We start from the raw sequence: 27,784 nt of genomic DNA on the forward strand, positions 1-27,784 counted from the left end.
TGAGAATCAAATCAGTACAATGGAATGATTTCTGAAGGATCATGTAACACTGAAGATTGGAGTAATGATGCTGAAAATTCAGCCTTGCATCACATGAATAACATTTTAAAATATATTAAAATACAACAATTCCAAATATTACTGTTTTACTATAGTTTAAACAAAAAAAGTATTTTTTTTATTTATTTTTAATATTTGAAATATAGTATTTATATAATAAATAATAAATGTAATAAATTAGCTACCCTAAACAAAAAAAAAAAAAAAAAAAACGGATCTGGCATAAATTCTAAATAAAAGTAGTCTAGGCTTATATAAAAGGTGTATACTGTTTTTCACCAGGTTTTGAGCTTTGTCTCTGCACATAATTACACAACTTGTGCGCAATTATCAGTGAATGAGACCCAGTGTTAGTAAAAGTAAGGTCCATCATCTCTGTAATCTAACAAACATAATAAGTTACATTTGCCTTGTTACCATGACACTCTGTCTGCATCACAGTTGCAAAAGTAGTTCATGTCGACACAGTTCTCTTCCAGACCGCAGGAGCACTGCTGCACCCCTGGCTGGTCTCCACCCCAGTAGGTCCTCTTCTCTCCTCTGCGGTCCACCCACCAGGACAGAGGGGTGCCATCTGCAACAACACCAGACTTATTCAAGTAATGGAGAACCTGTATAAATGTAAGGCTAAAAAAATGTAACCTTGATACTGAATTAATCAACACTATCTCACGACCAATTCGTACGAATTCGACGCATGATTAAAAAGTGGCTAATTCGTACTAATTCGTACGACCTCACTCGTACTAATTCGTACGATTTGTCTAAACCCACGTGATGGTTAAGTTTAGGGGCGCGGTAAGGGGTAGGTCATTCGTATGAATTCATACGAATTGGCCAATTCGTAAAATATGTACGATTTAGCAAAATCGTATTAATTCGTACGAGTGAGGTCGTATGAATTGTTACGAATTAGCCACTTTTTAATCATTCGTCGAATTCGTACGACTTGGTCGTGAGATCGGGTTGGAATTAATGCACAACAAATGTATCGTTTCCATTTAAGACCTGTGCAATTCAGTCCTCTACCTCCTCCCAAAATAATAGATTGTGTCATGCATATTTTCGGTAGGCACAAATATTAACACAAGGACAAAACAAAACTTTTTTTTAGCATTTTAAATAATAATGTGGAGACATAATTGTATAGGTAATTGACCAATTCACACATTGACATTATAGTACTTTTTACTTATTGTTACCCCACTTACAACAAACTAGCCTATGCAGCCATAGGCATTATAAATGTAACATCACATGACTTAATTATGTTATACATTTAATTGACAATGATATCAAATATGTTAAGGTAAATTTTCAATAAGCAAAAAAAAAAAAATAAATAAATAAATAAATAAAAGCAATTATATATGATTTTTCCTACTGTGGTTCATTTTGAACATGTGCAGAAATTAAAATGGAAATAAATTTGTTAAAACTGAAAGGAAAGGTGGCAGTAAAAGTGACAATAATTACTTGATAACAGTGACTGGGGGATATGAAACCTTTGATTTGTGTCAAAAAGAAGAGTTTGCTCTCTCAAGTATAGACTCGGAAGAACTGACAGATCTTTAAACTGACATTTTAATTTAGCACACTAAATCAGAACACTTGTGATAAGGTCTGGTACTGTAATAATGACTTTCAATAAATCTCTGGTCTGCACTGCATATTAATGCCAAGTGGAATTTAATCTGGGCAATAATTATGGTTTCAGAATGGGATGACTGCCAGACAGAAAATAAATATATGGATATTATTTTATTATCTGCTAGCTTATGAACTACAAGACATCTGTAACTTCAATAAAACTACATTTGGAATTTCTCTTGTACATTTGATCAATTCTATTAAGACCTGCCTCCTGAATGTGAGTGAGAAACACTCCTATGATATTATGCTACGATAATTACGTTACACCATGACAATTCACAAAATCCAATAAAATTAAATGAAAAACCTTGTCAAGACAACCCTCAAAATAAATATTTGAAATGTTTTAAACAAATATGATAGAAAACAAGTATTGTGTTCAATTAAATCTTTTTTGTATCCGTTAAGAAATATTTACACAGAATGTTCAACTCATATTATTATCCATTTCAGTTTAATGTAAAGAGTGTTTTTTTAAAATGTTTTTTTATTCTTCACAAGTAAATAAGCAGAGCTGGGGATTTTTAATTATTTAAAATAATTTTAAAAGTAATGTGTTACAATTTTGCATTGCTAAGTAACTATTTGCAGCAACACGCCAAATGGAGTTAAGCTGGAAAAACTGAACTAGAGGTATTTCGTATTTCATGGAAGGAGAGCTCGATTGCATGGAGAAGTATATATAAAAGCTGCTAGAACTGCTTATTTTTTCAACCCTATTAGAAGAAAATAAACATAATCCTAGGTATCTTTTTGAAACAGAGCTAACTAACGAACAATATTGCTTCAAGCCCAGAAGTGTCCAATCAACACAGCTGTAATGACTTTATAAATTTCTTCACTTATAAGATTGATCTTTGACACAATTTTCTTCTAGAAACAAACTTTGTTGTATTATTTTCATGTTATCAATGTGAAGCTGCTTTGATTCAATCTGTATTGTAAAAAGCGCTATATAAATAAAGGTGACTTGACTGACTAAAGGAAGTACAAATTCACGCCTGTACAGTAGAGGGTGCAGCTCAAACAAACCTTTCTGCAATTCTGGATTGCAGAAGAACATTTTGCAGGAGAAGAAAGTTCAACTATCTTACTTTTAATTGCTGTGGTCATTTTTAGTTTTAGTTTAAATTTAGCCTAATAACCCAGATAGCAAATTGACATTGAATCAACGTGGAAATATGACATCGAAACAACGTTGATCTGACATTGTTTTGCTCATCGAATTAACGTTGAACCAACGTCAGACGCGTCATTCTTTCAAAACTAACGGAAAATCAACTTGAAATCAACGCGTTGTTTCAACGTTATGAAAGCAAACCAATTTTCGATTTTCATTAGCTTTGAAGAATGCCGCGTCTGACGTTGGTTCAACATTAATTCGATGAGCAAAATCAACGTTGTTTCAATGTCACGAGAGACGTCGTTTCCACGTTGATTCAATGTCAGTTTGCTGTCTGGGAACACAACAGCCAGTATTTACACAACCAAATGCCTCTGCACTTATTTCTCTCATGGTGACTGGAGAGCTGTCAGTCAATAAATGGGAAAATCTTTCAACACAATTGATGCATACTGAAACACTGAGGCCCTGTTTACACCTCATATTAATATATATTTTGGTCGATCGGATCACAAGTGGACGGTGAGCTTTTTGAGTTTGTCTACTTTCGACCACTTTCAGAGGTAGTCGAAACCACATTTGACCTGATTGCATTCATAGCGTAGAGGCTCATGTGATTGAATGTTTTTGAACTGCCACAAAACACTGCCTACTCTCTGTCTATTGACCTAACGCATAAACATTATGGGAAGCACGCTAGCAAGGTGGGGTTTAAACTTTATTGATTGAAGATCAAAGTTTGGTTTAAAGATGAAAATGTACCAAGCACAATGTTCTCTCACCATTACTGATATCTAATTCACACTCATCACGTTCTGTGTTGTCTTGAGGCTGTCAGAGCAGAAATGAAAGCTGATGCATCTGTATGTTTTTTCGTAATCTCCGCACACGTTCATGTGTAAATTGCACGAGTTTATTTTGTTCATTATATTAAAAGATCTGAAAAAAAATCATATGTTTACCTGCCCACAGCAGAACCCTTACCTTGAAGAAATCAGGACAGAAGTGGTTGAAAGTGGACAAAAGAGAAAGATTAAAACACCAGGTGTAAACGGGAATGTGTCTCCCTCATCTACAATACCTGTGGTCTGATCGACCAAAACGCATCGTCAGATAAAAACAGGGCCTGAGAGACAAAAACCAGCACTTACCCCAGGGGTTAAACAGCCGTGACCTTCTGCAGTGGTAGGCGACTCTCTGCTCACAGTGTTCTGACAGAGACATCAGGGCCTTCAGCTGTTCAGATGAGGCGCTATAATTGAACCATTCGACATGTGTCTTCTGCTGTGTAGAACCTCGTACTCTGACTGCATTCGAGCTGTTGTGATGAACCACTGTCCACACTTTGTTCCCTGCAAAATTGGACAAATTTTTCTTTATATATAAGTTAAGTTTTAAATGCAGTGAAACAATAGCAATGAAAAGGTGTGGACAGTCATTTTTGGAGCATAACTGTTTGAATTTGTAGGACGTTCCATTTTAAAATGATTGGGAGGAGAGTATTTAAATAAATCATGCAATGTGATTTACTAAGATTCGCAGTAGTCAACTTACTGGTATTTCCACCATTATTTAATGCTGAAATATGATTAAAACCCATTTTGCACTTAACATGGCGGTGATTAATGGAAATGAGCTGCTGTGTCTGTGCTCTTTAATTAGTGCATTGTCAGTTGTAGATCACCCACAGACCCACTCCCATCTGTCTCCCGCTATTTTGCTGTTTTGTAAATCTGGGCCCTAGTGTCTTTCCAACAAATGCAGTGATACAAATTGTAAAAGTATCACAGAACAATGATTCAGTTTATAAATAAAAACATACGTATGTAACCCTAGTTCCCTGATGGAGATGCTGGAGATGCTGCGTCAAACGCTATGGGAACGTCCCTGCGTTGTGCGTCATGAAGCACGTATAGAATCAGCCCAATGGAGAGACAGAACGTCATGGGCGGGTGACGTCATTGACCAGGAAACTATAAAGCATCCCAAAAAAACAAGAGCGCATCAGCTTCTGATAAACCTGAATGAAACGCTAAAGGGGATGCCGGGAGTATGGCGGAACGACGCAGCGTCTCCTTCCCTATCAGGTAATTAGGGTTAAATAGTAACTAGGGTTAGATAGTAACAGTAACTAATTAGGGTTAGATAGTAACTTCTCTAGGGACCACAGGAGGACTTGACGGTCCAACTTGTATAGCCGGCGTGACCGCATTTATATAAGAGATCACCGACGTGTTGTCTGACTGAACTAACCACATGATGACCTCTCAGGTCTACTAGGAAGTGTTTCAGAGCCTGAAACACTGCCAACATCTCTAGACAATTTATATGCCATGATCAGTGATGGGCAGAAACGCGTTATAAGTAATGCGTTACTGTAATCCAATTACTTTTTTCAAGTAACAAGTAAAGTAAGGGATTACAATTGAAAAAAAAGTAATTAGAATACTGTTACTTCCCCGTAAACAGGCAGCGTTACTGCGTTACTTAACCGTGATTTTTTTTAGTGAGACTGTGTCGTGACATGAGTCGTGCGTGAATAACAATGATATATGAGCGGCGTGACATCAGTGAGAGACGACTAGACATGCCGTCACGCATTTGATTGGTTTCACACGCTCACACGCCACACCCCCGATTTCTCACGCTGCCTGATATGTCAACCCGGTCAGTCTGCCTTATCTATAAATCTAACTGTTGAGCCACATTTGTGGTTGACTAGTTATAACGCAAATTAGTTAAAATCTGACAGAGACTGCTCCAAACCTTGTAGCACACACACGACAGAGAGGAAGAGAGAGCGAGAGACCTTTCAGAGCATCCTGATCTAGAAACAGGACCCCTCGTTGGAGAATTTCAAAATTCTGGAGAATGGAGAATGTCTTCATTCAATTATAAATTACATTATTATAGAAAAAGTCATCAAGTTTCATAACATTCCGATGAAGCTGTGATTTTTAGAAATTGTTGTTGGAGTCTCCTACAACAGTGTACATCAAAGGTCAAAAAAACTGTTTAATTTTCTCATAGTATTATACATTTGCACATCACCACATTTTTCAATTATCCTCAAATGACTCGTCAGATGATTCAATCCCTTTAAATCCCTCCTTTCAGTGAGCTGCCCTGCTCTGATTGACCACACAGCTCAGCCTGTTGTGTGTCTGTTGCAAAAACCTGTTGTGTCTACCACAACATGTTTTTGTTTTCTATTGGTCGAAATATATATATATATATATATATATATATATATATAACAGTTATATATATATATATATATATATATATATATATATAACAGTTATATATATATATAACAGTTTTGTCAAATATTACATTTGAGCTGGTGTGAGGACAGGAATAACTGACCTGTAATGTTGCAGTAGACCTGAATGGGATTAAGAGGGCCACTTGCATCAGGATCTACAGAGAAATATCCAGAAGTGCTTCCTGCAAGTCTGTAGTGTTCACATGAAGATTCATAGATGGCTATGAACGCAAACAGAGAATAAAAGATTTCATCAAAGCACATGAAACATTTCATTGACAAGATCAAGGCCACTGTTTGAATCTTCTGTACGGTGCTGTCTAGAGGTATGTACTTTTTAACAGATGTTATCAAAAGATGATTCCTGTTAAAAAAAAGACAGAGGAAAAACAGGGATCTTCAAATACGGTGTATTTAATAATGTCCATATTGGTCATGTTGGTTTCTGTACCCTTTGCATGTTTTCAAAGCATAAGCTCTAATTCAAAAACCCAAAGGAAACTTTGATATGTGACCCACTAATTGTCACTATTTAATTTCCAAGAAATGTTGTGTGTACATTAAGTCTCACATAATAAATAGACAGTATGTGTTTGAAATGTAGGAATCCATTGTGCAGACCTACAGTTATGGCACGTAGCTCCACTGTATCCTGTACCAGTGCAGTCACAGGTGAAAGAAGACCACGTCTGGGAACACTGGCTGCCATGCTCACAGAAATTATACAGACACCTGGCAGGGAAATGGAAGAAACATACTGTATAAAGAGATACACAAACATTTAGTTCAATACAAATGTGTAAAGAATCAGAACAAACCCAGTGTGACCAAAGGTTACAATGCAGATTTAATTAAAAAAGAATGTAAGCAGTCAGCATTTAATTTTAACAGACTCATTTTGAACACAAATCCTCAGTCGACAGAGAACCTGCTACATGTCCATCTCAAGTCAAAATCAATTTTATGTCAGTATACAATTAAGTTGTCGCCGGCATTGAAAAAGACCTTAATGTGGCCTCGCCGCTCAGACGGCATCGAACAGTCTGTTAAATTAACAGAATAGTTGGGCGTTCGACAGAATATTTAATATCAAGTGCAGCTGGATCTAATTTAGAGAGGGTAAAATTAATATTTTGATTTGTGTGAGGAGAGTCAGAGACAGGGCTGATGTGATTGTCGCTTGACTGGAGAAAATGAAATTCCTTATAAAGAATTTATTTGCTTTTCAATAAAAAGCACCGGAGTTTATAATCTGTAACAAAGGAAACCTTTTACAAATGAGAGAGCAAAAAAAAAAAAAAAAAAACTAAACAAAAGCTAAAAGCTTTCTCAATAGAAACATTCAGTGTAATATTGGATACCAATAAATGTCATCTTAACCCAGCATAAGCTATATAAAATTTACTGTAGATGAGCATTAATTTCCAAAATAAAAATGATTAGGATTTGATTAAGTCAATTTCAGCTAATTTCATCCCTTCTGTCTTCCTCAGTAACAGTGCTACATGAGCCCTTGATTTCTTCCTGGCTGTTGTTTTTAATGCAATGGCTTTCGATAAACTAACAGAGACAAGCAAAAAATTGATATGCTTTCAGGAGATGTGTTGATTAATAGCGCATTAATTTGTCTACTTAACTTTCACAATTACCAGCCTTTTAGGCCTGCATATATTATTTCACAGATCTCAGTTTGCACGTTTGGTCCCTGAAGAGCCCACTTTACGAGGCCTCCATGTGCAATACCGCCATTCAAACAGCCATTAACCACTACAGGGAGAGTCAACTGCAGGCTGGATACTGTTTCAGGTGATGATTTCATTACCTCAGTGCTATTTCTAGTCATGCTTGGAAAAGGGATTTGCTGGACCATAAAATTATGCCATCAAACGTGCAGAACTGCTCTGGAGCAATAAACCACCCAGTGAAATTTTAGCGATAGAGGTTGCTAGTAAGGGGACATTGTCTAAAGTAAAAGTCGATGACCTGAAAATTTGTTGTTAGGTTTGTGATGTGGAAAAAAACAGGACACTATGTGCGTTTTAAATGAATGATGGACAGTCATTCTCCACTGGTGATTTTAACTGTTCATAGAAGTCCCATTAATGTCACATAATGGTCACTTTATTTCTTCAGTGACATTAAAAATTTAGAACAGCATTAATATTATTAGCAATAAAGCAATAACTGTGATATAGAGACATAAATCAAAGAACTAACACATACATCAGATACTTGAAAAAGTAGTGTCCGCTCAATTGTGCTCTTTTTTGCAAGAAAATGATATCTATGAAAAATTCCAGTCAGGATTCAGACCGCATCATAGTACAGAAACTGCGCTAGTTAAAATTACAAATGATTTACTTTTAGCTTCCGACCAAGGCCGGATTTCAATACTAGTCCTACTTGATCTTAGCGCTGCGTTCGACACTATAGATCATATAATACTCTTGGATCGACTACAAAACTTCACCGGTGTCCAGGGACAGGCATTAAGCTGGTTTAGATCGTACTTATCGGACCGTTCTCATTTTGTCTGTTTAAATGGGAAAAAATCAAAGATAACGTCAGTAGACTATGGAGTACCGCAAGGATCGGTTTTAGGCCCTCTGCTATTCTCAATATATATGCTGCCACTTGGTAATATTATAAGAAAACATGGAATTAATTTCCACTGTTACGCTGACGACACTCAATTATATATTTCATCACGACCAGATGAAAACACAAACTCATCTAAAATGACAGAGTGTCTCAAAGATATAAAATGCTGGATGACGCGTAATTTCCTGCTATTAAATTCAGATAAAACGGAGGTATTACTTATTGGTCCAAAAAACTACTCACAAAACCTCTCACAATACAACTTTAATATAGACGGATGTCCTGTTACTTTATCCACTACAGTAAAAGACCTGGGTGTTATACTAGACCGCAACTTGTCTTTCGAAAATCATATTTCATATGTTACAAGAACAGCCTTTTTCCACCTTAGAAACATTGCTAAGCTACGTAACATGCTATCTATTTCTGATGCAGAAAAATTAGTTCACGCATTCATGACCTCGAGACTAGATTACTGTAATGCTTTATTAGCCGGTTGTCCTGCATCCTCAATAAACAAGCTACAGTTAGTACAAAATGCAGCTGCTAGAGTTCTTACTAGGTCAAGAAAATATGATCATATAACACCGATTTTATCATCTCTACACTGGTTACCTATTAAGTTCCGCATCAACTACAAAATACTACTACTGACCTATAAAGCCCTAAATGGTTTAGCACCTATGTACTTAACGGACCTTCTTTCGCCCTACAATCCACCGCGTTCCTTAAGATCACTAAATTCAAGGCTTCTGGTCATTCCTAGGATATCGAAGTCCAGTAAAGGAGGGAGGGCGTTCTCGCATTTAGCTCCAAAACTCTGGAATGGCCTTCCCGATACGGTCCGAGCCTCTGACTCGCTGACACAGTTTAAAACTAGATTAAAGACGCTTCTCTTTAGTCAAGCATTCACATAATGCTTACCTTCTAGTCCTCTGTTATGCCATACGGAACCGTTTGCCACTGAAACTGCTTAACGCACCAGTGGGGCTCGACAGCCTTTTAGACAAACGGGTCGGCGCGTATGGTTGGGTTGCGGAGAGTTCGGGTTACGGAGAGTTTGTGAGTTATAACGGAAATCATTATGAACATCAGCTATGCTAATTATTTCCCATCTGCCTTTCTGCTGTTATCTCGGGACGCTTGTCCCGAGAAAAATGGCGTTCGTCAGGTCCAGTTTTGTGTTCAGCCTCTCACGGGGATTTCGGATGCCCCAACGCCTGTGATGAGACGACTCAACGCCTGTGATGAGACGACTCAACGCCTGCGATATGTTATGGCGCCGTTTGATTCATAAACAATATTTATATTTAATATTTATATTTAAACAATATGAATGTAAGCCAGAGGAGAACTGGCCCCCGACTGAGCCTGGGTTCTCCCAAGGTTTTTTCTCCATCCAATCTGATGGAGTTTGGTTCCTTGCCACTGTCGCCTTGCTTTTGGCTTGCTTTGAGCTTGCTCAGTTGGGGTTATTTAGTGTTTAGCAATGTTGTTGATCTGTGTTGTTCTACTTTCATGTTATCACTGTGAAGCTGCTTTGATATAACCTGTATTGTGAAAAGCGCTATATAAATAAATGTGACTTGACTTGACTTGACATCAAAATGGGAATTAAAAGATAATTGTGACATGCAAATGAATTACCTTATTATCAATGGTACATGCACAGCAATGTTTAGGAATTTTAAAGGTTTCCAAACTGATGCCAAGAACCCCTAAATATGATCATACCTTTGTGATGGTCCCTCTCTTCAAATATAAAGGCAGCTATATACAATACCATTCAAAAGTTTGAGGTAATTTATTTCAACGCATTCTCACCCCAAGGCGTCACCTTTGACCATGCTTCAATATTTGACGTTTTAGGCGCCCTTTAGCGTCACTAACTGACGCGAAAGGAAAGCGTCTGTTAGAGGACGCGGTTAGGTTTAGGTGTGGGGTGGGGGTAGGGTACACGCGATCCTAGGGCGTCATCTAACTGACGCTAAAGGGCGCCTAAAGCGTCAGATATTGAAGCATGTCCAAATGCTACCCAAGGCGTCAGTTAAGTGACGCCTTGGGGGTGAGAATGGGCTGTTTATTTTGGGGTAATTTTATTTTTAAATTAATACTTTTATTCATCAAGGATTCATTAAATGGCTCAAAAGTGAAAGTACAAACTTTGACATTGTTACAAAAAAAAAATCGAATAATAATGTTATTTTGAAAGCAGCACATTGTTTTAAACTGTGATAAAAAATGAAAACTGAATTAATTTATTAAAGAAATGGCTACGGAAAATTCAGCGTTGTCATTACAGGATTAAAGGAGCTGTATGCAAGAAATTTATTTCAATTAATCATTATTTTACCCTGATGTCACTAGAGATTAAGAAATCATGTTCATTTCAAATACTTATATCACTGACAACAGTTGTCTGACCAGGATGTTGTCATTTAAAAAGTGAAGTTGCAGCCCTTGACCGATGTTGATGTTGTCAAGTTGTGCTTTGGTCTGATGCGTCACCCCAACCCGATCTCACGACCAAGTCGTACGAATTCGACGAATGATTAAAAAGTGGCTAATTCGTAACAATTCATATGACCTCACTCGTACGAATTAATACGATTTTGCTAAATCGTACATATTTTACGAATTGGCCAATTCGTATGAATTCATACTAATGACCTACCCCTTACCGCACCCCTAAACCTAACCATCACGTGGTTTTAGACAAATCTTACGAATTAGTACGAGTGAGGTCGTACGAATTAGTATGAATTAGACACTTTTTAATCATGCATCGAATTCGTACGAATTGGTCGTGAGATAGTGTTGGTCACCCTCCACCAATCACACCTCCACCGATCTACCAATCACGGACTCAGTAGTGTTGCTGCATTCGGGTTGCCAGCTCTGCTCTAGTTACCATCTTCAAATAAAAACTTGTCGGAATCTGATAAAAAAAATTCTGACGTTGCGAAACCCCCCCAAAAAACTTGATATGAATCCAAAATACTTTGTTACGAAAAAATCTGAAAAAGACTTCACATATCAAAATCAATACCCCAAGGTATTAGGTAGGGGATTTTTTTTTTTATAAATATGATATATTATATATTAACTGTTCTTTAATATTATTTACTGTATAATCAAAACAGAATTAAGTTACAACATTGCCACTTTTAGTTAGTTTGGTCATTTGCAGATATCTCACCCTGAATTAGCTTCCCATGTGTCACCACCTTTAGACAAAATAGGACTACATCATTAAAATAAAGAAATGGATGTCTTCCACTGAGGCTTCATTAAGTTCGGAAAATGTAAGTGCTTCACAAAAGGGGAAAAAACTAAACAAATTTGTCTCCATGGAGAAGCTCTCTTTGACAATCTCCAAAACCCCAAAGAGGGCAAAGCGTTGCAGGGGTCAGCTATTTTGGCACATGATTATCAGAGACAGTCTGAGGCTGCATAGCAAGGGGACAGAGACGGAGGAATGGTTCAGTCTAGCAGCCGGGAGCATTCGCCCTCTGGCAGGCTCACAAAAACTGTCACATAGCTCACAGCGGAGCCCCTCAGACTATGACAGCTGCTCATGAATGATTTAGACTTGCCAGTGATGGAGGGGTCTTGTCATGTTCATACAAGTTCACTATTAATAAAATCCCACTGTACAGACAAGCCAGAGGGACATGTCCCTGCCGCCAAATTAAAACATACTGAGAGGCTGAATTAAAGCTAGTACCGTGATCTGGTTAAAGGCAGCGTATAGGTGTTATGCTGGTTGAAAGTCTCTTCACATCCTGATAGCAATCATAAAGTTAAGTGTTCTAAATGTATTTATATGTATTTACAATGTCTGTGGAAGGCATCGGACCATAACATGTTCTTCCAATCAAAGACCTTTAGTCTTTAAGGATATTCACAAGTTCACACTTACATACAATTAAAGGGAATAAAGTTTTATATGTCAAGTTTTATGTTTCAAAACTTTTATATTTCAAATAAATGCTGTTCTTTGAACATTCTATTCATTACAGAATCCTGAAAAAAATAATACCCTCTCAAATATATTAAAATAGAAAACAGTCATTTTAAATTGCAATAATATTTTACAATTCTACTGTTTTACTGTATTTTTGTATTTCAAATAAATAGCCTTTGTGAGCATAAGAGACTTTTTTCTAAAAAAATATAAACTTTTTACAAAATCTTACTGACCCCAAACATTTGTACATAAGTGTATAGCCCTATCCCCTTCATCTTCTACAGATCTATAACTAAAGATTCCACAATCCATTGTTGGCATTTATCTTGTTTACTCAAAAGAAACTTAACAAGGAGACTAGAGAAATACTAATTCTCCGAACAGAAGACCTGTTGACCAGGGGACAGCAGAGGTCATGCGGCTCAGGGTCGATGAGGGCTCCGATTCCAGTATGCAGTAATGAGAAGAAGTGCAGAACGCAGCACTGAGCTTGTTAGTGGGCCACAACCTTGATTACAAATGAACTTCCTCAAGTTCTAATTAGGGCTCTGCCAATAGCTCAGGCAGCACAACCTGAGGCCTTAACAAAGAACAGATCTGATATGTTCAAGTTTCCAAGGTGCCGTTAATAAAATAAAATATCCAATGGATTTTTTTAGGTAGACAAATGTAAAACAGCAATAGAAATATGGATGAAGCACATGTTCAACTCTGAGGAAAACTGCACCTGTCACGAATGCCACATAAGTCAAACTGTAGATGACTGTAGCTTCCTAGATGGCCTTGCTGGACTGACAGAAGATCGACAGGTTGGTTGTTGACAAGGATGAGCCGGACGCAGCCTTGAAAGGCCAACGTGGGATTCAAGCAGCTGGATTTGTTTTGGGATACAGGACATCCTGAAAGAATAGATGAAAATATATATGACTAAGTGTGAAATATGTAATTTATTTCTTACCAATTTTACACATATTCTATGGTTTCATGTGTGCCAACAAAATACAGAAAGGCAAAATTATCATTAGGGGTTCAAGCACAAAGTGCTATTATCCTATTGTAATTGTAAGGATTCGTAAAACTCTGATCATATCTCTAGAGACCAGATGGCAGGCCTCAAAATTTGGGGAGAAACTATCAGAGTATGACCCCCATTGACCCATAGGTGGCGCAACAGCAACCAAAAGAACTAAATTGCTCATAACTCCTAGACGTTTGACTTATGATCAAGAATCAAATGTCACATTTTGTCCCAAACCTACTTGACCGAACTATATCAACAAAATATGTTGATCCAGGACCATGTCTTACTTGGCAAAATCACAGTAACCCTTGCAAACTAGTCCGTGGTTTTCCACCCAATCGGAACCAAACTAGTCTAGGGCAATTCTCTCTAGATCAATAATTATCAAGAAAAAAAAAAAAAAAAAAAGTAGAACTTTTGCATTTGGGTGGCTGTAAGAGGGTCATTTAGAAAAGTGGTGTGTCAAAATACACTAGTAAGCCTATAATCCTAAATGAAAACTCAGAACTAGCATATGTGACATAAAATCCAATTGCCAATTGGATTAAAATCCCATGCCAATTTTTATGTAGATCAGACCATAGGTAGCACTATAACTGTTAAAAAGCTTCGAAAACCACATAATTCCTATGGTAAATTGCCTGTATTACATTGTGAGTAACATACTGTATTGTGTGCACAAAATAGAAACTTCAAAAAATTGTGTAGATATGGAGAACAATACTGGAACTATAGCTGTATATCATTTGCGTATTCTCCATGATTGATATTTTTTGGTTTCAGACCAACATTTCGGTTCGACCAAGAGCCCAACAGCATAGTTGGCATGAAGGCCTTAAATACTTGAACCCTTTTAATTGCTGTTTGCAGCTATATTTATATCTATATCTATAATATTGAATACATAAAAAAAATATATTTAATTTAATACATCATTATATTTATCAAGCATAATTCATCTTTATCTCTTGCTAGTGTTATTTTATATAACTAAAACTAAAATTATTTAAAAATAATTGTTTCTGGTAATTAATATAATATAAAGCTGAAATAAAATAGAACTATTAGATTATAAGAAATGCTGCCTTGGCAAATAACTGTTATACAACAAGTTTAACTTGAACAACAACAATTATTATAAATAATATTAAAATTACACTGGCTTATCATCTGATTCGGTTTCATATAAAATATTTTGACTTTGTGAGTTTTTATGAATAGAAATGTCGAATCTGTATTTGGAATTGAAATGATCTTTTTTTGGTCCTTTCTGGAAATAATTGCATACTATTTTACCTCCAAAATAGTGTTTGTCTTTTAGTTCCAGGTAGTTGGTCAGCTGGATGGTGGATGCGGGCTCACTGTCCAGGGTCATGATGATCTGCAGACCTCTAGCGTTGAGACTCACTGAATGCCATAAACCATCATTCACCCTCTGACCTGTCAATCAAAATCGCCATGTTTTAAGGAACACACCAAGTGTGTATGACCATGAAACACCTTTTAGTGAAACAACTTACATTTCAATGATGTTAAAGAGCCCCTATCAAGGATTTTTGAAAATGACTGTTCAAATGGTGTGGAATATAGTTATAAGGGAATGAAAACATCCTGCAAAGATTTATATCTGAAAGTGCACCGTATATAAAGTTATTGTCTTTCAAAAGTGAGAGTTGACTCTGAGTCTATGAAATTAATTGTTTTCGAAACGAGTCATTAGCTGTTACATCATGACGTAGAGAAGTCATTGGCCGCGCCCAGTTACTGCGCGCGCAGACGGAAGTGTAAACTTGAAGTCTACACATTCAAATACTTCATCATAGCATCATGTCAAGAAGACGCTGTGTCCTACAATGCAAAGATAGTTCAGCCACTTTGTTTTCATTTACCAGGGACGAGCATGTGAAGAATCGGTGGTTAGAGTTCACTTTTTTTACAACAATACCACAACAGTATAGCCCGATTGTGTTCTCATCATTTTAATTAATTGTTCAAAAACATAAATTAATTCAAATGTGGATTCGCAAGCAGTTGCTCCTGAAGGAGGGCTCAGTAACTTACTTACCAAGTGTATATGGATCAGCTTCCTCCTATGAATCACAGCCTGTAAGTATTATTAATAATTGTCGCTTTTATGGGTTTTGAACGGTTTTGTAGTGTCAGGGCGCGAGGAGGGAAGGCACAATAAGTATGTGTGTGTAAGTTACGCTCAGCACAGCTTCTAGGTCTCCAATGTGAAATTTGTTTTAAATATGTGAAATGTTTGTCGCTGTTACTGGAGTTGTCATTATAGAGCGTCTTGTAGTACTGCAGTGCTTTATCAATGTGTTTATGCATTATGCTAACAAACTGTCATCTGACCAATCACCGCCGATTAGCGTCACACAAAGGAGTGGTTTTGGAAAAATGAGTTGTTGTACGAATCATTTGGGAGTCGGTGAGCAAATCATTTAAAAATAAATGCATATTATAAGACAAATAAAGTGTTTTTTATCCTTGCATGCATGTTAAACTGTTTTTGGGAACTCCTAAAACAAAAAATAGGAACATTTCAAATGCTATGAAAGGGGCTCTTTAAACAAACCACACACATTCTATAAAGTCATCCAAGGCAACAATCAGTATGAACAACCGAATCAGTATGAGTTGTCAACCGTCAACTCAATATCACAATACAAAGTGCCAAGAAACCTAATCTGCTGGTAAAATAAAAAACCTGCCCCCTCGACCCCCATCCCCAAAAGATAAGTTCTCTTTGAGTTTTGATTTCATTAATTCTGGCCATTACATGAGAAGGGCGCCCAAGCTGTGTGCGGCCACTGTATGTCTACAGTCTCCTCTGTGCCAGCCATCTGTTTGTCGTTTGAGCTCAAGCGCTTCACTACTTCTATTCCGGTAATTACACCACTCTCTATTTCTGCCAATGCTCCTATGACGCAAGTTAGAGAGAAAAAAAAAGAAAGGGAATAAAAAACAGGTTTCAGGTAGGATCAAACAGCAGCTTTAAAACAGACTTGCCCTGCACAACAGATGGAGAGCACCCTCCTTCTCCCGCTACGTGTCAATTGTTGTTGAACATCAGGATTTCTCACTAGACTAAAACGTATCAGTTACCTAACCTAACCTCGGTTCTCTCTAGAAGGTTCTTCGTCCTAAGCTGGCTTGTCGCTTTCCTAGACAGCGGCGGCTTCTCTGTAGATCCAGGATTGCGGAGAGCTTCGCTAAAGAGATGAAAATCAGAGATACAGCCTCCGAGCCCCTGCTTATGTACGCTAAGCCCATCCTGGCGAGCTGTGACGCGATGAGGGCGTGAACACCCTTCATTGGGCGTAACGCCACGCCGGGCTCAGTGGTATGCTTCTGCAGTTGCCGCAGGGTAGCCAATGAGCATGCTAGACAGCCTGCTCTTGTTCTGCTAGCTATTGCACTCCGTTGACAATGGATACACAAATTAAGGATAAGTTTTGGCTTCAATATCTCGAAAAGATGATTTTTTTCCTGCAGCGTAAGATAACTTATGCAACACGAGTGAATCTCTCATAAGAGAACACACAACTGTGGGAACACACAAGTATGTGTGTGTCCTTTAAAATTTTTTGTACAGAATGCTGAAAAAAAAATGACGTTATTGCCTTTTTGGGTGACGAGATAAGCTATAAGTGTTGCCTTTCATACAAACGGTATTGTTTTGCTCAAGCATATCATTGGAGAGAAGAGGACCATAGAAAAGCATTCTGTGCTGTGAAAGTAATAGGATGCCTCTGTTTTTTAATTCAGCCAGCCTGGCAATGCAGAGACATTTATACTATTGATCATTATGTACACATAATTGCTAAAACTGAGCAGCATTTCCAATTAGACTCCTTCAAAGCAGTAATTTTAGTGGCTAGAGAGTGTCATGCCTAGATAAAAGTGACAGCACAACCATTTATCACAGCTGCATGTCCGTGTCACTTGCTGAAGCTTTATACCTTTTACAATTTGCCTGGTGTATGTTAAATTGCTGAGCTGAAGAAAGAATGTGAAAAAGAATAAACGCTATATCAATTTTAAGATTTAGCAACATAAGTGACTGGTTTGTTATACTATATCAGTTATGTACCAGCATTTAAAGAACAAAGTTTGGGGGGTTGGGGTGGGGAACACCTTGCTGGTCTTAGCTGATTTAAAGGGGGACTTGGCAACTCTAGCCATTTCTTTGCTGATTTTCACTTTTGTTGTTGCATGTTTTCTCATCGAGTTCCCCCTACAGCTTTGCAGAGTATATTTTCACAACACTGTCAACAAAACTCACTAGCTGTACATTCCTCCTGCTTTACCGCTGCTCATGTGCATTTGTTATTATCAGAGCCTTCAACTCTATCGTGTGGAGCTATATCTACTGAGGTGGTAATAAATCATACACAGCATATAGAATTATGTTGAATTGCCATAAAGAAGTACGTGTTTCTCGCTCATTCTCGCTTCTCACGAGACTTCCTATTTCCAATTTACCGGACGTGAGTCCCGATGTTGCAAGTTTGGTTTTCCGCCTGGGAACGCTAGGGGGAGCGGGGAACAGAAGTGTCAGATGATTTCTGACAGATGAAGTTGAAATAGTTACCAAGTTCCCCTTTAAACTGGTCTCCCAGCCTGGCAAAAGTTCCCTCAATGCAAGTATCTTGTATTTCTGAGAGAACTGTGATTTAAAGTCAAGCTACAGAAGAGCCGGGACGGGTCTACTCACCAGTTGACACTTCTGACATCTTCAGAGTTGACGTCTGATGTGTGAGGTGGAGGCGCCCACTGCTGATCTGCAAAATCAGGTAACGTGGCTCCTGACCAGAGATCAGTGGACTGGATAGCAGCAGGCCATCAGGGTTCCAGGTGCGAAACTGCAGGCGCACCGAAAGGCCCTCCAAGAATGGTGCAGGTGCTGGCAGCGACAGAAAGCTGCTGCTGGAGCTCCGGAATGTGGCGGCCACCAGCTGTGGTTCCGAACAGGAAAAGGTCACGTTGCCCTGTGAGAAAAAGGACAACGCCAAAGCAACGGTTTACAACATGCAATCAGGGAATGACCAAATGGCAATGCAGCCTACATTCAAATGACCCAATTGCAAATTTACTGTAGCTGATTGCATCTAGTCAGATGACACTGCTGAGGCCAAAATCAAGCAATCACAAGATAGTGAAAGAGATACCGTATAAGACTGTCCTTAAAAAAGAAAAGGAAAACTCTTCTCATATAAATGTAGAATTTTGATTCAGGATGGTTTAAAACTATATATATATATATATATATATATATATATAAATATTCAAGTTTCAAGAACAGTTTCATTGACATCAAGCACAAAGTAATAAAATAATTGTTTAAAATATTGACCTTTAGATTTATGCACTTAAAACATATAGGAAATAATTTTAATACAGAGATTAAAACATGCTTGTTATAGAGATGGTGCTTTCAAAACATGTTGTATATGAACTGCAGTTGAAAAACTTAAAGGAAAGCACTAGTAAAAGAAGAGTGTATTAAATGAGATGCAATTAAGAAAACCGGTAGCACAAGAGATGGAAAATAAAAGAAAAAGAGGAAACAAGCTGAAGGGTTACATGAGAATTGGAGAGGCTGAGAGCCAGACATGCTAAACCCACAAAGGCAGCAGGCAGTCTGGATAAATGTCACCAGCACAGATCCACAGAGAGCAACAGAAACACATCCGCAGGACAGAAGCTCACGTAGGCGTGAAAAGGTTACTGCAGTGTGAGGTGAACACCTCATTGATCCCTGTGCCACAGGCCTGTACAGAAACCAGATCACTGAACTGAGGCCTCGGCAGACCTTCCACCAACCTGACAGCCTTAAGCTGTGTAACATCAGCGCTTAATATGAGCCGGATCCTGTTCTGGAAAATATCAGATTTTGGACTTTTTAAAACAATCCGGCATTAGCCAGTGAATTACATTTTAACAGTGTGTGCAAGAGGCAGAGCGAGACAGTGTAAGCACAGGTTTACGTAAATGTATTTGGAGGCTATATTTTGCTATTGGCCCTCAGCATATATTTTTGACCATTCATATTTTTTAAGTTCAAAATCACTCTCATTGGTTGGTGCTTACAACAAATTGTTTTGCACGCAGCAATGCTATGTAAATGTAGCTAGAGCCTTGCAGGAACCTATGAATGATGCTCTTTCAGTTGTGCCATCACCATTTACTGATGTCATTATGTTCTGGAAAACGGACAATGGGTTACTAACGTAACATCGGTTCTCTCTAGAAGAGGGAACGAGTATTGGGTAAGCTAGCTTACGGTACGGGAAAAACCCTTTTCTCGAGGATACTGTAGCCCAAAAATTATCCTTTAATTTTTCATTTATTTAAAACACATTGCTCAGTGCTTCCACAATTAAAAAAGTTTTTTTGTGATTGTTGCAGGCAAAAATCCTTGATTATGCGGCCCGTTTTCTTTAAAAATGCAATGGAATATGGGGGATATTTATGTTATTTTATGCAATGAAATTGCGGGAACTTGCAAAAACTGTGCTTTGATGAAAAAGAGAGAAAATGTGATTCCACTAACATCCCGTTCTCACTAGGCCAGAGATGCCCAAACTAGGGCCCGCGGGCCAAAGTTGGCCCGTGGTATCCTTTGATTTGGCCCGCCATACCGTCCGGGAAGAGGGGATTTTTTTAAAATGCAAAACTTTACAAATAAAACTGCATTAGTTAATCAGATTGACATTGTTTTATATTTATTTTAAATATTATAAAACAAATAAACCCATAGCAACTTTAATGCAATACCGTTTGATTTATGATGCAAAATTTACTTTTGGCCCACGGCCCACAATCAAGTTTGATTTTTTGGCCCTTCGTAGGAAAAAGTTTGGGCACCCCTGCACTAGGCTATACCTTAATGTAAAGAGTCCTTTGTTATTACTTCCTATGATAAGCATACCACATCACAGAAAGTGCTGGGAATATTTAATTTCTAATTAAAAAGCAAACACATGCAAATAGAAAAAAACTGCAATTAGAAAAAAAAAAAACACCTGCAAATTGAAAAAACAAAAAAAACATCATCATCACTTTTACAACATGTGTGCTCCATATAAACAAGCTGCAAAAGTTTACAACACAACCAAATAACGAAACACGCTGCAAATAACATAGACCACAACAGACATGTTTCCAGGGGAACCAAATAAGTGACTAACCCGGCTGGGACGTGCTTATTGCTCGTGAGCTTTATGCCCTACTCCTTTCGAAGGGCAGAGGGCAGAACGCTTAAAGTGGGACTTTGGAGTGAGCAGGGCTCTAGTGTCCATTATGTAGTCGTATGGAACGCACTTGATAAAGGGAGCAACGAAAAACAACATAATTTCCTCATTATTTTCTCCTGGGATGTTCCCATGACAACGCAGTGGTGTCCATCAGCTGAATAGCTATTCTTACGACAGAAATATAATGCTGTTAACATAATGGTTGCAAATACATTTTTATTTTTAATTTACAAAAAAAGCTTTTAAAATATGCGTGTATATATCTGTGTGTCTCAACCACATGGTCTCAACTTTAAAAATAATAGTGCGATCAGGGGAAACAAATAAAGTGGGTGGCTGGGCCAGTCGAGGGCCAGCGCGTCCCTGCTCTTCGTGGAGAATATTGGACAGTGCGTGTTCTCTGCTGACACAAAGAGATCGATGTCTAAAAGATGAACAGCTGTGATTAGTGTTAATGTGGTGACTGATCAGTGGCGGGAAACTAGAACATGGAACACATGTGATGAATATAAACAAAACAGAAATACACTGAACGTGACTGTGAAACTTTTAACAGTGAAGCTGTGGACGTTAGTTCCTAAGAAATGTATGCTAAAACTTTTCATAAGCTATTTTATTGATAAATCACAGAGTGTTTCTGAGTACGCACAATCTGCACATGATGTGGAGCTATTTTTATGTGTGTGCGTTACAATGAAGCAAGGCATTATTTCAGAACAGTGATTAACTTATAAGCAGTTTAAAACGTGCATTTACCCGATCAATGTTGAGCATCCAGATGCATAATCAAACATCACTTGTGGAGCCCTCACAGTGTATGCATTTATTTGTCATTTTAAGTGGAGTGTAAAAGTGAACTTCAATTTCTGATACTGTCGTGAACTCTATAGACCTTCTGCGCCAGAGAAATAAGCATACAGCCATCTTTAGAATTTAGTCTTTGAACTTCCGGTTTTGCAGTAACTGTGGCATCACTGCCGAAGAGTAATTACCTTGTGAAGTGGATTTACTAAAGAAAGTTATCACGAGCATTGAAATGTTTGAAGCGGATGAAAAATGTCAGTAGACCGGAAACATTTTTGTAAGATCTTACGGATTTATGAATGAACCATTCATTTTAAATCTTTCTGGTCTACTAAAACTTTTATGACATGTGATGCACTGGATGCTGGTGCAAATTTTAATCTTTTTAATTCCACCTTTGCAGATATTATGAAATCTATTGTGCCCTCGAAGTACAAAAATCATATGCCTGCACCAGTTCCCTGGCGCACTGACACTACACATACCCTTAGACAGGTATGTAGCTGGGCTGAGCACCAATGGAAAAATGACCTCTTGCAGAAATCTTCTTATGAAATCTTGAAAAAGTCTTACAACTTATTTCAGAAACTGCAAAGGCCACAAAATGCAAATATTTTTTCTCAAATTATGATAAAAAATGTTATATCCGATGGTGGGCGGAAGCTATAAAAGGGGGTCGGAACATAACAATGTCAGCTTTTGATTGGTCGAAGCAAGTCGCTCTCAGGAGCGCTAGAAGTGTGGCCAGGGGACGCAGTGTCTCGTTCTCTTCTCAGGGAACGAGGGTTACGGTCATAACCTGAGACATTCCCTTTCGAGGGAACTTGCGCTGCATCGAAAATCGACACATTGGGGAACAAAATGCCCACTGCGCCACACTTAGAGAGTACGCCCTAGTGTGAAGCAATCTGGCACACCTAGGACGAGAGAACTTGAGAATCCGGAGTAGATGGCAAATCCAGACTATAGTGTCTAATAATGGTGTGAGGGGAAGCCCAGTCTGCGGCATTGCAGACCTCCTGTAGAGAAACTCCTGACAGCAAAGCTTTAGCGGAAACCACTTCTCTAGTTGAGTGGGCTCTAGCAGAGGAAAAGGCAAGCTGTGTGCCTCGTAAGCTGAAGATATAGCCTCTACTATCCATCTGCTGATAGACTGATAGTCTTCACCCTCCAAAGTGAAACTGTTTTTAACCCAGAGTAACTTCCAAACAGCTGATTCATGCTTTTGGAACAACTTGTCTAGACTATCGTAATTCACTTTATATTGGTGTCTCTCAGTCTTCCCTCTCCCAGTTAGTGAAAAACGCAGCTGCTAGACTCCTCACTGGGATCCGCAAGTATGAGTCGATAACCCCTATTCAACCCTGTATCACACGAAATACGTTCTGAGGAAACTATTTTGCAAATCGCAATTACGTTACATGCCAACATATAAGCAGTGCTATTACGTTGGTCCTTAACGTAATATGTCTCATTGTTAATACGTAGATTTAATACGTTATTTTCAAAGATATGTAACGTACGTTTTTGTACGTTTGGATAGATGCTAAAACGTATAATATGGACGTATTTGCAACATTTAAATGTAACCTTATTACGTTTTTCCCTATTTTATCCACACTGCACTGGCTACCTGTCAAATTTTGAATTGATTTTAAAATTGTATTTGTTTATAAAGCCCTCAATAAATTGGCCCCTCAATACTTGACTGGACTACTCTGTCCATACACTTCTACTAGAACTCTGAGATTGATATTGATCACTGTCTACTCATTGTGTCTGATCTAGACTTAAAATATGAAGTATATTAAAATACTTTTGCAACTGAAGGCCCTAAACTTTGGAACAGTCTACCTCTCTACATTAGACTAGATCCCTTTGTTTCCACCTTCAAATCTTCATTAAAGACACATTTATATTATTTGGCTTTTAATACTAATTGTTTTTTTTGTTTTTTTGTTTTTTTTTTGTTTTTTTGGTGGTTTTCTTTTTCTTTTTATTTTTTTTCTGTTCTGTTCTGAACAGCACTTTAGTCAGCCTTTGTTGTTGTTAAATGTGCTTTGTATTGTATTGTATTGTATCTGCTTCAAACATCACAATGCTCTACAATAAGTAAATCCAATTCTCCAGCTAATTACTCTTTGACAGCACTGCCATAGACTAACACAGTCTCATCCCAAATCGTCATATAACTGACGTTTTGGGACGTATTTTGACCATACGTCAATATCCGCCTTTTTAGGGCCCCCTTAAACGTCGGTAGATGGCAATCCCGGGCCGTCATACAACTGACGCTTTACCTTTAACGTCAGTTAGGTGACGGGTTAGGTTTAGGGTTAGGTTAGGTCTGGGGTAGAGTTAGGATCCCATAACCTCATCTACTGACGTTTAAGGGGGCCCTAAAAAGGCGAATATTGACGTATGGTCAAAAGACGTCCCAAAACGTCAGTTATATGACGATTTGGGATGAGACCGGGTTGCATAGACGTATACAGAACTACCGCAAAAACGAAATTTCATAGACAATGCTGTCATGCATACTGTATTTTGCCGACCCCTTGCATGTACCATATACAAATAATTAATTTGCAATAATTAATATTAACAAAGCTAGGTATCTATGGAAACCCGTTTCCGCCACAGGTGAGTAAAAAAATATATTTCTGTTTTCATTGAATTATTATGAGAAATCTCATTATTATGACTTAGTTTCTCATTGTATTGAGAAAGTTTCTCATAATAATGACTTAACATCTCATAATAATGAGAACTTTCACGTAATAATGACTTAACATCTCATAATAATGAGAAACGTTCTCATAATAATGAAAAACTTTCTCGTAATAATGACTTAACATCACATGATAAGAAGAAACTTTCTCGTAATGACTTAACATCTCGTAATAATTACTTAACATCTCATAATAATGAGAAACTTTCACGTAATAATGACTTAACATCTCATAATAATGAGAAACGTTCTCATAATAATGAGAAACTTTCTCGTAATAATGACTTAACATCAAATAATAAGAAGAAACTTTCTCGTAATAATGACTTAACATCTCGTAATAATTACTTAACATCTCATAATAATGAGAAACTCTGTCGTAATAATGACTTAACATCTCGTAACATCTCATAATAATGAGAAACGTTCTCGTAATAACGAGAAACTTTCTCGTAATAATGACTCTCGTAAACATCTCATAATAAACAAGGTTTCTGCTTGACAGACATTTTAAATGGTAAATTTATAAAGTGAATGTCCTATAGGTTTTAGTATTAGGGTGAAACAATAATAATAATAATTTAACATATATTTTATTTCTCCTCATTGTAATTGGGCCCCCCTGAACATGAGAGCATATAAAAGCCTCTATGTCACAGCAAGTTTAAAAGAGCGAGTAATTCAAAACACTTCTCTCATTTGTCAAAATTCAGTGTCCTTCAACAATACCATTTCTGCTACTATTGTTGCTTCAGACCAGTTGTAAACTGTTTGTTCTTCAATGAACAAGAACACTTAAAAAAATCCAGGACATCCAGATTTTACAAGACAGTTTTCTCTCATTTTCCATAACTGATTGATAGTTGGTCATTCATTTTCCAGGATTTCCAGGTTTTCCAGGACATGTGAGACCTGATAAAGTGTGAAACTTGGCACAGTTTGTGCACACATTCCTGCTGATACTGAAGAGGCAGAAGTAATATGTCTGGAGTCTGAACATGATTATAATTTGTATAGCAAAATTAAAGTGAGAGATTCACAACATCACAAGGTCAAAAGACATTTCCATATGTTTCAATAAACCAGCTGCTTACCACACTGTATATCTGAGGCTTTCTTCGTTTAGCCAGGTCAATGACATTTACTCCATTGTAGTAGAGGTTCTCCATGCAGCCATGAAAGTTACGTCGAATAAAGGTTCCAGGTTTCCCTGGCAGTGGGATCCCACCAAAGCTTAGCTGTTAGAGAGAATCAATAAAACATATGAAGAGTTCAGATGCAAAACCTCTAAGTGCCATTTGAAATTTTCTTCTAGAATGATAACTTTTATCAAGCTTGTAAATTTAAGTTCAGTGATTTCACTTAAATGGCAATGATAATTACCTATTAATTGTTATTTAAGTGAAATTACTGAACTTAAATATACAAGTTTGAAAAAAAATCATCATTAAAGAAGAAAATTTCAAATGGCATTTATAGGCTTTTGCATCTGAACTCTTCATATCTAATTTCAAAACATAAACAACATTAAAATGTTTGTTTTCTATTTATATGCAAAACATTCTAAATATTATATATCTATACATCAAATTTATTTATAAAATTCACACATACAAAATGCATCCCTCTCAGCCCATAAAATTAAACACTGCTTCTGAGCATTGTCGTGATACTGGCACATATTTGTGGTCAACAAAATGCCTAACGTCTTTTGGTATTTTGGAATATCTTCCATAATTTTGCTTCAGGCCATACCACAACATTTCAGTGGGTTTAAGGTCAGGACCTGACTTTGTTATTCCAAAAGAACCATTTCTTCAGACCAGTTCATTGTGCATTCTGTGAAGCTTCATTGTTATTCTGCTTAAGCCTCATTCTGTTAGGCTCTATCTCACATATGGACAATCTGACATGGTTCTATACAATTTATGAATATAGTCTAGAAATCATTTTTCCATCATTTACTCCACTGTCCAGCACTGCTGCAGGACAGTTTCAAACTATCTTGAATGCTTTAGATCCGGTTATTTATTTATTATTTTTTTTTTTACACTTATCCCAGTCCTGTGATGCTCTTTTGCAGAGAGCACTAGATTCAATTTAAAAACAGAGGGATTGTAAGTGCTTACATTTAAAAAATAAATATATAAATGAAGAAGACGATCAAGTAATTAGGAAGCATAAAACGACAACAGCAGTGTCCTTGCTGCTGAGGGGAATAAAGGTCAGTCTGTAGCCAGGCGGTCTCAGTGGCTGTCAAGCTACAGTATGTCATGTCATTCCTAGGACACATTTACTGCTCATACACAGGACAGTGCCATCTCTCATAGGTGAGGTGAACTGCTGCATTTATAGCGCAATTAACTTCAGTGCACCTCATCAGCTGCACTCCAGTTAGCCTTTGACTATTGTAAGTCTGGATAGGACAGCCAATGGACGCATGGGGAAACAGAGATATGAGGGGAGGCAGATACTCCATCACGGTAGATTTATGAACTACATTTTTCCTTCAATGATCAATAATGCATTTTCTTGTGGTAACCTAGCACCACAAGAAATTCCCTAGGCCTCCTGAAAGCCAAATCTGTGTGATGAAGACAATACAAATACAAAAACTATATATATATATATATATATATATATTTCTTTTCCTGTGGTACTGTAGTTATATTTACCTCAAACAACTGATTTGCATCTCTTGGTTGGATATTATTTGTATTGCCCTCTTTATAACACTTACCGTAATTCAATAATGGATTCAATTATTTGTTCAATGAATTTAATTTTACTAAGACAATGGGAATTATTTAATTTCAAAAGTATATCTGTGCATTTAATATACACTTCTGCCAGCTTTATGAGAGTGGGCTCTGTGAGAGGCACGGGGGTATAGTAGTTGTATGCAGGGGTGAACACTGAGACGTGGGCACATTTTCTACACTTAAAACACATGCGGCGTGTCTAGACATGAAAAAAGAATTTGGCTTTCTGGCTTAACTGCTGCAAAGAAAATGCTGGCAACAATGTGGAAACCACCACATACTCTTTCGTTACATCATTGGTGAAACTTGCTGTTAGACATTCTTGCTTTGGAGCTTTCTGTGGCTCCGTTCTCATGGCGCTAAAGGGCAGACCATAAGGTCTTGGTCAGAAGCTCTCAAAGCTACTAAATTTCTTGCTGGGGGTGGGGGTGGGGCACTTATTCCTGCACAGTCCTGCAGAGACAGGCGGAGTGGCGGCGTCGTCATTGAAGATTTCAAGTGGAGCCCGCAGGGTCGACATTGA

At 37.6% G+C, this 27,784-nt stretch overlaps 1 protein-coding gene across 1 annotated transcript in view; it reads right to left on the bottom strand.

Moving 5' to 3' along the window:
* Nucleotides 1-27,784, bottom strand: part of cntnap5a (contactin associated protein family member 5a) — a 74,828-nt gene that overhangs the window by 12,074 nt on the left and 34,970 nt on the right. The window contains exons 7-14 of the mRNA XM_039656005.2: nt 25,594-25,737; nt 18,423-18,696; nt 14,993-15,136; nt 13,403-13,574; nt 6,730-6,836; nt 6,206-6,325; nt 3,988-4,188; nt 478-634 (exon numbers count right to left, since the gene is read on the bottom strand). Coding sequence (XP_039511939.2) covers nt 478-634; nt 3,988-4,188; nt 6,206-6,325; nt 6,730-6,836; nt 13,403-13,574; nt 14,993-15,136; nt 18,423-18,696; nt 25,594-25,737 — 1,319 coding nt within the window. The remainder of the gene's footprint in view (nt 1-477; nt 635-3,987; nt 4,189-6,205; nt 6,326-6,729; nt 6,837-13,402; nt 13,575-14,992; nt 15,137-18,422; nt 18,697-25,593; nt 25,738-27,784) is intronic.

Source organism: Pimephales promelas, chromosome 7 (genome assembly GCF_988280905.1).
Source record: "Pimephales promelas chromosome 7, fPimPro1.hap1.1, whole genome shotgun sequence".
In the NCBI taxonomy this organism is placed as follows: domain Eukaryota; kingdom Metazoa; phylum Chordata; class Actinopteri; order Cypriniformes; family Leuciscidae; genus Pimephales; species Pimephales promelas.